Source organism: Cheilinus undulatus, linkage group 11 (assembly GCF_018320785.1).
Source record: "Cheilinus undulatus linkage group 11, ASM1832078v1, whole genome shotgun sequence".
In the NCBI taxonomy this organism is placed as follows: domain Eukaryota; kingdom Metazoa; phylum Chordata; class Actinopteri; order Labriformes; family Labridae; genus Cheilinus; species Cheilinus undulatus.
Genome location: NC_054875.1, coordinates 38,811,632 through 38,823,604, shown reverse-complemented (window position 1 = coordinate 38,823,604; position 11,973 = coordinate 38,811,632). Strand labels below are relative to the sequence as shown.

The 11,973-nt window shown below is 39.7% G+C and overlaps 1 protein-coding gene across 3 annotated transcripts in view; it reads right to left on the bottom strand.

Moving 5' to 3' along the window:
• Positions 1 to 180: 180 nt before the first annotated feature.
• Positions 181 to 11,973, bottom strand: part of samd10a (sterile alpha motif domain containing 10a) — a 94,471-nt gene continuing 82,678 nt past the window's right edge. For all 3 annotated transcript variants that reach the window (XM_041800386.1, XM_041800388.1, XM_041800387.1), the window contains 3 exons: positions 3,525 to 3,693; positions 3,273 to 3,419; positions 181 to 500 (listed from right to left, as the gene is read on the bottom strand). In XM_041800386.1, coding sequence (XP_041656320.1) covers positions 478 to 500; positions 3,273 to 3,419; positions 3,525 to 3,693 — 339 coding nt within the window. In that variant the 3' untranslated portion in view covers positions 181 to 477. The remainder of the gene's footprint in view (positions 501 to 3,272; positions 3,420 to 3,524; positions 3,694 to 11,973) is intronic.

Sequence of the window (11,973 nt, the reverse complement as noted above, 5' to 3'; positions counted from 1 at the left end):
ATGAATTCAGTCTTAAGCAGACTGTGGGATTATGGGTAATGTAGTTTTTCATCACGTGCTTCCTTGCAGCTGCTCTAGCAACATCAAATGAACTCACAGGATCCCAGATGCATTGAAATAGCCGAAACATATGGATTATTTTTCTTTATTTGCTCTTTCTGACATTAAAAAACACACACATAAAGACAGAGGTAGAGACAAAAACAGAGAGCTTGTTCATAATAGATAAACACAGAATTAAATGTTAAAATTAAAAAATCGAACAGATTGTCATGGAGCGTCTTCAGCACAGTTCATAGTCAGTCTGTTATGATTATGTCTGTTCACTGTGAAGATGGGAATGAAAGCTGCCAACTTCCACATTACATCATAAGTCTGGATATCACTGCTGACTGGACGGATTTATCCCAGAGATCTGTTTCACATTTGAGAAAATATCTGATAAATCCAAAGCATCCATGAGTTCCAGCAGAGATTCTATGATATCTTTCCAAAGGAACCTGTGAAAGACAAAAAAATGAGTTACAAGCTTTATTCTTGTTCATTTAAAGTCAAAGACAAATTTATCTATATAGCACATTTAAAAAACAGTATGAGACTCCCAAAATGATTTACATTAAAAGGCAACATACAAATAGTCATACAAATACAACACAACACAATAAACAGAGCCTGTAAAGAGAAAATATCAATGGGTAATGTCAGCAAAAAGGTCTAAATTTGGGTAAAAGGACAAGGAAAAGTGGTTTGAGCTGTAAAAAAAAAACCCAGCAAGTTGGCACATCTAGTGTAAGAGTGCAGTTGGTTCCATAGATGGGGGCCTTTGCGTTACCTTCGAGTCCAAGGGACGACCAAGAGAGACTGATCAGAGGACAGGAGTGATTGTGGTGGGATGTAGGAAATCAAAAGGTAGGATAAATATGAACGAGCTAAGCCATGGAGAGATTTTTTTTAAAAAGTAAAACAATTAAAAATGTATGGGGTGATTTGCTCACGTTTCCTGGTACATGTCAAATCTAGCATCAGTGCTCTGTACATACTATAAATGTAAGAGAGACAGCTGACTAACTCCCACGTAGGAGGAGTTGCAAGAGTCTATGTAGGATGTTGTAAAATCGTGGATGACTTTGTCCGTGTCCTGAAAACTTAAAATGGCTTTACTAAAGTTCTTAGCTGGAGGAAACAGCCTCTCACCACAGATTTTGTTTTTCAAAATGAAATGAGTCAAAGATCAGATAAAGGGTTTTTGCGAGGGTTTGACACAGGCTGAAAGTGGGTCGAGGTTGTTTTAAATTTGGGTGGTGAGGCCAGAAGTGCCAAAGAGGATCATACGTTTTTTGTTGTAACGTGTAGATTTTTTTAAACTAAAATGTCTAAATTACTTTAAAGAAATGAATGAACATATGCAAGTTATTTCTGTTTTCAAAGCCAGAGAAATCCTCACTTTATGGTTGTAACATGTCACGACTGTTTAAGAAGATGCGATTATAAACTGCTGTCACAGACTGCATTGCAACTTATCAAACCAAAAGGCCCTTCAGCTCCACTTACGCCCTGTGTTTCAACATATCCCTCAGAGTATATGTATACGTTTCAGACAGTATGGAAATACAGACATTCCCAAATCCATCTGATGCATAATGACAACGATACTAGAAAAAGACAGCTTAAATAAGAAGAGTTATGCATATCACCACTATTTGCATTGTTTTGAACATCTGCACAGTCACTTTTATTTTCCTTCCAAATATTTATTGCTTCAGCTTACATTGTGTCACTACAGATTCTTTCTTCATAGCATTCATGTCTCTGCAGGTACTAACAACTTCTACTAAAGAAGTGAGCAGCATGATTACATGTTTTATAGTATTTGGAGGGTAAAGAAAAATTCTCAATATCCACAACCCCAGAATATCTGCCTGGACATTAGTTAATTCAACACCAGTTAAACCAGCGCACCAGTGCTTCTGTGTATGTGTTGAACCTGATATCCATTACTAGTAAGCATTAGCTGGCCTCAGTATTGATGCTGTAAAAATACTGTATGATGATATCACAGTGCAGTGACCCATACTGTCACGTGTATTTATTGGAACAATGAAGTTATGTTTTAGTTTGATTTTATTGTAGGGTGAAGGGATGGAGTAGCAGGGAATCACACCTAGGGTTACTTGCTACAAGAAATGCAAATAAGCCATGGCTTTAAGTCTTTTAAACACTACATTAGTTGTACTGTAATTAAATGCAACAATGTCTATGTTACGTCCCTGACAAATAAACTGATAAATAAATAAATTGAGAGCCTCCCAGCACTGGGAATTACAAGCTGTGCATTCAAGAAGAAGTTACTACCACCTTGCTATCTTAGCATAGCAAAAGACTAATAACAGGGGAATACAGCTGGCCTTCCTCTCTCATATTTGCTAAAAATGAGCTAACTAGCACCTCTAATGTTCTTTCTTTATCCTATTAATTCTAGACTGCAGAATATGAAAAACACAGGATATGCAAAAAAAATTGTTCAGTTCCTTGACAACAATATGAAGTGCAATAAATCAAACACATTAAAAGGGGCACAAATTAATGTGAGAGTAAACAACTGTTAGTTTTAGCTCAGTTTGACTTCATGAAAATGGTGTGAATCCTTGATCCTCATACACAGACTTCTATTCACCAGGGAAAAATGAACTCATATTGCTTGTTTACATAAATCATTTTTCTTATTTACTGCAAGACATTGAAACTTATTCTGTGTTTTAATTGCAAATGCTCAGCTGTGATATTGATGAAATTTTAATTAATTTGCCCAAGTTACATTCCACTTGACTAATTCATAAAAAAAAGAAGTGTTTAAACATCAATTTGCATATTTTAGGGAGTCAAGTGTTTGAGAATTGTTAAACTGAATTTTGGGAACCAGCTGAGACTCTGCTAGATCATACCAAGAAATATTTAAGTCACAAGTAATAACTTCTATTTCACATTTTAGCTATTCTACAAATAACACCAAAGTAAACTGTACCAGGACATCATCTGTAGAGATATTTGTACCTAAATTACTTAACTTTGGACAGATCAAGGCTAAATGTTTCCGTTGTTTTTTAGTCTTAATCAATCAATCAAACTGCTGGTTGAAGCTATCTATCCTACAGAATGAGAGTGGAAGATGTCTTTGCATCCAGTGACTGAACAAGCTTTGTTGCAGAGATGTTGTTCTAATCCTTTTAATTTAATGTAAAAAAGGCACTGTTGAAATATGTAATTACACACACCCTCCCCTCGGCTGAGCAGCTGCAGGTTGCGTCCCTCCTCCTGCACCTGAAGCTGTAGCACCTGTTGGAGCAACTCCTGCCGAAGTGTTTCTTGCACCAGTCCCATCCTTTCCAGCTTCTCCCCGTTCAGACGCAACAACGCACGGCCTGCAGAGTGAAAAAGAGGGGCTCAAAAATCTATGAAGCTCTGATTTTGTATCCCTTGATCCATATTTAATTGAAACATCTTCTGATGATCTTAGTGTGGATGACCTGTGATGGCATGGTGCGAAAACGCCTCTACATAGGTTAGGTAGTTGTGTGGACAGTGTTTCTTCAGCCATTTACAAACATCTTGTTGTGACCAGAGCACGACGGGACGGATCAGACTGGGCTGGGTCGGGCTCGTGTGATATATCCCATAATTGTCACTGGAACGGTACTGCAGAGACAGAGACATAATTTGCAGATTAATACAGAGACCATGTATCAGGAAGGTCCAGCATTTTACAAAAAGGCTGAAACTAGGACTGCCAGCAGAGAGCAATCTTAGCTTAGCCTAAAGACCGTAACAAGTGGAACCAAGCTCAGATTTTACTTCATTTTCCCAGAGGAACATTTGTTGTGCAGCCAGGTAAAAATATAAACTCAGGTACAAATTCATTTAAACACATGAATTCCCTTTTACATCAAGTAACAACAGAATGCAAAATGACTTTAAAAAGTCTTTGAAATCATCTCCAGCCTTCTGACTGTGAAAACTTCCAAATGACATTTTTGTTGTGTTTGTTGAAATAACAAAAGTCTATGAAAGAAAAGCTGTGCTCTTTCATATTTTGCAAGGGTCTAATCTGTGGCAGAGAACATTGACTTCATGGACTATTTACTATTTGACTGACAACCTCACAGATGCACAACACTTAAGCAAGTGGCAATTTATGTTTCTTTGAGGGCCAATGTTTTCCCTTGTAGACAGAACAGGCTACCTGGTTTTATCTACTTCCAGTCTTGCTGCTTGTTGAGGATTCATACGGACATGTGAATAACATCAACATTATTAAAGTCTTGATGGAAACAAGAAAGCTGAGCTAAACAAGGTAATGTGCTGGCTATGCAACCCCACTATGGGTTGTGTTTGTAGGTCAGGTTACTTTACTGTACCTGTAGGTAGGCTCTGTTACAGTGGAGTCAGCCTCCTTTAATGAATACAATCAGTAGCTCAAAACAAGACATGATGGACACAGTGTTGATAATGGTGCTATAAAAAGGACAAACCAGAAATCGTAATACATTTATACATTTTTAAGCAGCATTTCACATGTAATGCTGTAAAGAAGGACACCATGCGCTATTAATATACATTCACCAGCCACTTCTTTAGGCATACCTATTCAACTGCCTCTAAGCAGTAACAGCCAATCATATGGCAGTACGCAATGTATTTATGTATGTAGACATCGTCAAGACAATGTACTGAGGCCCAAACTGAGCATCAGAATGAGGATGAAGGGGAATTTAAGTGGCTTTAAATGTGCTATGGTTGTTGGTGGTATGGTAGGTGCCCATGTTGTTTGCACCAAATTCTGACCCTCCCATCTGAATGTTGAGCAGAAACCAAGACTGATCAGACCAGGCAACGTTTGCCAAATCTTTATTGTCCAATTTTTTTAAGAATGTGTGAACCGTAGCCTCATATTCCTGTTCTTAGCTCAAAGGAGTGCCTCCTGTGCGGTCTTCTGCTGCTGTAGCCCATCTGCTTTAAGGTTTGACGTGTTGTGCATTTGGAAATGCTTTCTTGCATACCTTGGTTGTGACGAGTAGTTACTTAAGTTATTGTTGCCTTCATATCAGCTGGAACCAGTCTCATTCTCCTCTGACCTCTGCAATCAACAAGGCATTCTGGCCCAGAGGACTGCTGCTCACTGGATATTTTCAATTTTTATACCATTCTCTGTAAACCTTAGACATGGCTGTGTGTGAAAATCCCAGTAGATAAGCAGTTTGTAAAACATTCACATCAGACTGCCTGGCACAAATAACCATTCCAGGTCACTTAAATCACCCTTGTCACCAATCTGATGCTGGCTTCAGCACAACACCCTGACCATGTCTGCATGCATTGGTTAATGTCATATGATTGGCGGCCAAGATACTTATTTAACACCATAAAGTCCTGTCAAAAAAGCAAAATAGCTTGTTTGCCAAAATTATTTGTGTCTCACTACACCCTGTCTTCCCAGTTCTTCACAATCTTTCCTCCAAACTCTGGACTAGCCCACTGGGTCCTGGGCACCCAGTATGCGGTAAGCTGGATCAGGCCTGGGAAAGCATGCCAGGTGCTGTATCAGGCAGCTGAGCCGTTCCATCTTGCTCTCTAGGGCACGTCAGCAATAAACACCAGTGCATGCCAATGATACCCAAAAATGCACCTAAGTGAAGCTGTCACAAAGGAGTCCAGCCTGTGCCTCTGGCCATCAGTCAACATCCAAGCCTCACCAGAGTATACAAAGGCTGGGAGGACCAAGGACCAAAAGACTCTGACTTTCATCCACATGGTCAGATACCAGGAATGCCACACTGTCTTGCTCAGCAAACCCATTGTTCCATAGGGGGGGTCCAAGTCTGCAGTTGATCTTAGCTTCACAGTCAGCAGGTCGATGGATTACGCCAAATGAAGCCCAAATGTAAAACAACTACCAGACTGTTCTTCCCCTTTCTTCTCTCAGCTCTGCTCAACTCAGCCTCTCTTTGCACAGGAAACACGTTACAATAAAGACAGGTTTGTATATATCTGTACTGGCCAAAATGAGTTTGGAAAAAACTAGCATTTCAGATGGATGCAAAAATCCAATATGGTCCTCCCAACTTTTTTTTCGTTCATGTTAGATCCTTGCGTCCCGATGCACACAGATATTTGAATGTTTGTTGATATACTTGTGTTACTTGTGTACTTGCTAGCCCATGTTTATGTTTGCATATCCATAACCTACATTCACATTTTTTTTCTGTCTATTCTCTTTAATTGACATAAAAAGTCACTCTTTGTAATTCTTTTGTTCCCCTTAACATGAAACCTATAAAAACGTCAACAAAATGAGCTGGTTTCAAACACATGAAATCACCCAGGAATCATCGTGACCACATGTGCATACAGATCAAACTCTCCCCACTGATGTGAAGTTGTCTGAAACATCAGTGAGCGTGCAGCTGCAACAACACAGTAAGAGGAGCATGAAGGCCAGTGTGATCCTGAGATTCAGCTCTTTAATCTTAAAGGATGTAAAATTATGGAGGACCAACCAAACCAGGCCTTTGATCCGACATACGGTTTTTAAAAATTCAGCAGGTTCAGCGTTTCTAAGATGTTCTCTGATGCAGGAGAGGAGAGGTTCTTGAAAAAAGGAGGGAAAAAAAAGTTGGCTTACATCTAAGACTCAGGGAGGCTAAATTTGTGCTGGAGGCAGGGTTCATCTGACAGGGGCCAACTTGTTACTTTTTAATAAATATGTAATTTGAAATAAACACACAAGATTCTTGTGCCCTAATGAAAAGATCAGTGCTCACTAGAGAAAACCCTGAGCCCAGTTATGCCTTCATTACTGCCCCTGCAACTCAACCGTGTAGACTGATGGGCAGCAAAAAGGCCAGCACATCCCTGGGGTTAACAGTTGGCGTATGTAGAGAACAAAGAGTTTCTACTGAAAAAGATAATGATATTCATCCACTGGGGCTTTCATCTTTGTGCATTTTGAATAACAATGAGTTTTTAAGTAACCTTTGTTCAAAATCAATTAAGTATCTTCATAACTACAGCCCCTTTCACACTAGCACTTAATGTGTGAACACAAACAGCAGTTTTTCCACCCTGACTGTACCCTGAAATTTCCCTGCTACCCCCCTAGTATTTTCCCCTCCCCTACTTAGACAGACAGGAAAACTGTTGGAGAACTTTCTACAATAAGTGGCAAGTGTGAAAAGGCAAATCTGTAAATTTTCAGACTATGTTACTTGGCAATTTTTGAGAAATTTTCTGAGCACCTATATCTGTCAGTATCCGAACCAAGAAATATCACTGAAAAAATTTGGAAAAATATCTAAGACTGATCAATTCTCTGTCATTCTCATTTTTATTACCATAAACAAAAATGAAGAAAGTATGATTTCTTGCAAACTATTCTAAAAAAAAAAACAGACACTAAAATGTTTGCCTCATCCATCCATCTATCCATCCATCCATCCATCCATCCATCCTTCCTCTTCCACTTATCAAGGGCTGTGTTGCAATGGTAGGGAGCAAATAAGTCAACCCAGCCATCCCTCTCCCTGGCGACACTTTCCAACTCCTTCTAGGGGTTGAGAGGTCTCCTCCCAGCCGGGCGTGCCCAAGAAGACCTTCAAAGGAAGGCGTCCAGGAGGCATCCTGATCAGATGCCCTAACAACCTCAACTGGCTCCTTTAGATGCAAAGAAGCAGGGACTCCACTCTTGGCTTCCACCAGATATCTGATCTTCTCACCCTATCTCGAAGGCAGAGCCAAGCCACCCTCTAGAGAAAATTCATTTCAGCCGCTTATATCTGTGATCTCATTCTTTTGGTAATTGCCCAGACTTCATGACCACAGGTGAGTGTTAGGAGGTAGATCGACTGGTAAAATGAAAGCTTCGCCTTTCAGCACAGCTCCCTCTTCACTACAGTCCTGCCCAACGCCTGCAATACTGCTAACGCTGCACCAATCTACCTGTCAATTTCACACTCTCTTTCACTCTCACTCATGAACAAGACCCCCAGACACTCAAACTCCTTCATCTGAGGTAGAGATTCATTCCCCACCCAGAGGGGGCAATACACTGGTTTCCAGCAGAGAACCATGGCGCCGTACTTGGAGGTGATGACTCTCATCTCGACTACTTTGCACTCAGCTGAAAAACCATCCCAATGCCTGCTGGAGGTGCCAAGCTGAGGCCAACAGAATCACATCATCTGCAAAAAGCAGAGATGGTATTCTGAGATCCCTGGACGGGTTTGCATGATGTGTAGTGCATAATATCTCAGCTGCAGAAGAAATATGTATTCATCTAGTATTCTGACACACATTTCAGGTTAAAGAAACATTGCACCCTCCAGGGTTTAAAGTTTTCAGAAGCCCATAATGTGATTTAATCTAAATTTCAATCAATTGCTCAACCTTACCAAGAACCCACAACGTTTCTTCTTTGGGAGTAAATATATCTCATGTGGCCTGGAGCTTACATTTGAGCGAAATTCACATGTCCTCCAGAAAAATTCTTGAATGTTTTAGCCAATATGTTAGCCCCCCCCCCCCCCCCACACTTGTATCTCAGAAAAACTGAGCCCCTGACCATCAATTTCAAAGTTTTTGTTTACAAATTCCTTCAGGACAGATGTACAACCACAGAGCAGACAAAGCCTTATGAGGGGCCCAGGTTCCAGGCAGGGAACCATTGATGAAAACAATATAAACATCCTCGAGCCCACATGTTCATGGGAAATTTTCTGAATATTTCCCACTACATTCTTGCTGGTACATTATGATTTCTTGAGGAAATTTTATTAGGGGGCTAATAACAAAAAGTACAAGTAAAGTCCCAGAGAAACGAAAAAACTCAGCCTTCTGTTCTTTGCCTCTCACAATTGTAGTTTAATGTTCCTCTTATTGTAACTATTGTGCTCTCTTAGCCAGCCCCCCCCCCCCCCAAAAAAAAGATCTTAATCTCGAGGGACTACCTGGTCAAATAACATAAAATAAAACCAATGCAGCTCATTCTGAAAATTTCACAATATGTTAGGACTTTTGTGCATGTATGAAAATATCTTGGGAGTAAATCATCAACACTAAAATTAAAAAATAACCTGACACTTCAGTTAGGCTGTATTATATATTTATTGCATGGGATACGTCTCATGCTTATCTGTGCGACCGCCCACAGATTGTGTTTGAGGAGGGCAGAACTTTTGAAAACAATGTCAGAGGTTGATTGGAAAAACATTCTGCTGGTCTCAATTGCTACAGGCAAATCAGAGGGACAAAACATATGACGTAGCTGCTATGAGAAGCTCCAGAGTGAACTTTATACAATAGCCACTCATGTTCCATGCTATTAGTTGAGCCAGTAGGTGAAACAAACTCATTTCAAAGCCAGTCAGGAGAAGAGCAAACACATTTTTTTCATCCAAGAAAAGCCTTTGATTGAAAAAAAAAGAAACAATAAATGTGGTCCAGTTCTGATAAAACTACCGCTGTAGCTACATTGGAGTTAATCACTCCACCAGTCACTGTACACTGGTTTACAGTACAACTAAATCCCACCTGTAACTATTGCCTAGTACTCCTCAAATGATGCTGATTGGTCCATCTATTCTCAGACCTGGCACAACTGTTTCAGACTGGCACTGAAAACAGACATGGAGTGTGGCCAGTCCATCTGCTTTGGAAGGTTAACTGACAAACAAGTTTAACTAAAATTCAGAAGGTGAAGCCATCAGTTAAGAATTCAACCAAACAAGTGCTTCAGGCAAAAGAATCATCACCCCTGAATACTGTTGTATAATAAGGTCTAACAGATCAAAAGTAATTCAGATCATTCACATGACCGAGACCAGCAGCTCTTATGATGTTTGACTTTTCAAAGAAGCAAGATTTTAAAAAGTACTGGTATGTTTTGCCCCTGCCTGACTTCTTTAAACACAATGGTTCATTTCTCCTTTAGCTTTTCACTGAATACTTCCAACTGTACCCTTTGAGAGCACCACTTTCCTTTTATATTCTACTTGCACTTTTCAACTTAGTGCAGGAGTGTTATCTTGACTAGAAGCTGATGCAGCCTAAAATCCTTCGTTGCTGCCAGAGTGAGAATATTTTAACCTCTGAGTTTGGCAGTTCTTTCAATGCCTGTGTTCTACAACATCACACAAAGGAAGGGTATTTTGCTTTGTGCTTTGAAACAACTGAGTGAAAGGCTTTGATTACCTTAAATATAAAGCCACAATTTCCAAAATCCATCAAAAATATACAGTGTCTTAAAAATCCAAACACTCTTATCTTTAAATTAAAATAATTGATCCAAAAATGCACTGGGCTACTTCTAAAGCCTGGTTTATGCTGTAGCTATGCCTTTGGAAGCACCAAACATTGCACATTGGTATGTCCAAGTCACTCTACAACACTCTACCTAAATGTTATATGGCAGTGCATCTTGCTTGTTTGTGTAAAGGAAACATGGCAACTGAAACTGAGCATATTATGTAGATGGAGCTCACAAATATTGAGCAGCAGTTGATTTTACTGCAATATTTCTAAAGAAGAAAAGAGAGAACACATCAGAGAAGATGGAAAACTGAGGCAGAGGACAGTACTTGTTCAGTCACAGACAAGGATGAGGAAATGCACATCCAATATTTTCTGATGTTGGCAAGTAGATTTGACTAGATGGATGACTGTCAGCAGCTATTTTTGTTAGAGTAAATTCAATATGCCTGTAGATGTTACTCACAGCGTTGTTTCCTAACTATCATACTAGCAGAACCCAGGCTGTTCAGTTTGAGGGTGTTAGATCAGAGGTGTTACAGAACCACAAGGGGGTGCCACAAGGTATGGTACTGGGCACGCTGCTATTTATCATCCATATTATTTGCCTTGGACAGAATATTTCTCTTCTCTTCTCTTCTTCTTTTCATATTATGGTAATTTACTGTGTGTACCTATGCCTGCACAAGATTTGGCATATCTTCAGCATGCATTTGACCTGGATCTGCTTTGTCAGCTACAACTTGTCCTAAATGCAGACAATTCTAAACTCTTGTATTTTTACTCCTTCAAAATCAGCTAAAATGGCATTGTCTGAGGGAATTGTTCCTAAAGAGGGCCTTTAAATTGAGTTGGAATTCTCTTTAAAATATTTTGGGATTTACTAAACAAAAACTTGTCTTTAAAAGAGCACATTCAGTGTGTAGCTAAGTAGATGAAGGTTTTACTGAGATTTTACTACAGAAAAAAGTTCTGCCTCTCTTTTTATGTCAAATAGAAACAAGTTGAGTCTCCCTTTTGTTTTTACCCATTCTTGACTATGATGATGTATTGTACATAAATGCCCTTGCTCAGAGTCTTCATATGTTGGGCAGTGTGTATTGTAGTGCACTGAGACTCATCACAAATTGTGCATTTCTTATTCACCAATTGTACTTTTTATCAGTGGTTCCCAACCTGGGGCCTGGGACCCCTAGTGGGGGCGCCGAAGGTCTTGGGGGGAGGGGGGCACGATGCTTTTTCTGCTCTGAGGTTATCAAAATTAGATTTGTATATATTAAGTAGAATCATGATAAAGCACTTAATAAACAGTTTTATACAATGGTCTTTTGGTAAAAAAAACTTGTTAAGAGCCACTTCCTTAGGGTTTTTTCTAGAGCCCGACCGATTGATCGGCGGGACGATTAATCGGGCCAATTATAGCGTATCACAGATTAATCAACATCGACCAATATGTAGTCGATATATTAACCCTTAGAGCTCACGCGGCACTGATCTGTGAAAGCTCTCTGTTGTGCCTTTCTAATCATGTCTTCCAAGCATTCAAAGCTCAACATTTTCTAGTGAGCCCGGAACTTGGCTGACTTTCTAGAGTCTCTGAGGACACAACAATACGTGACACAGTTTATAAAAATGTTGATAACTTTTGAACCGTAAGTCATAGAAACTTACTCTTTT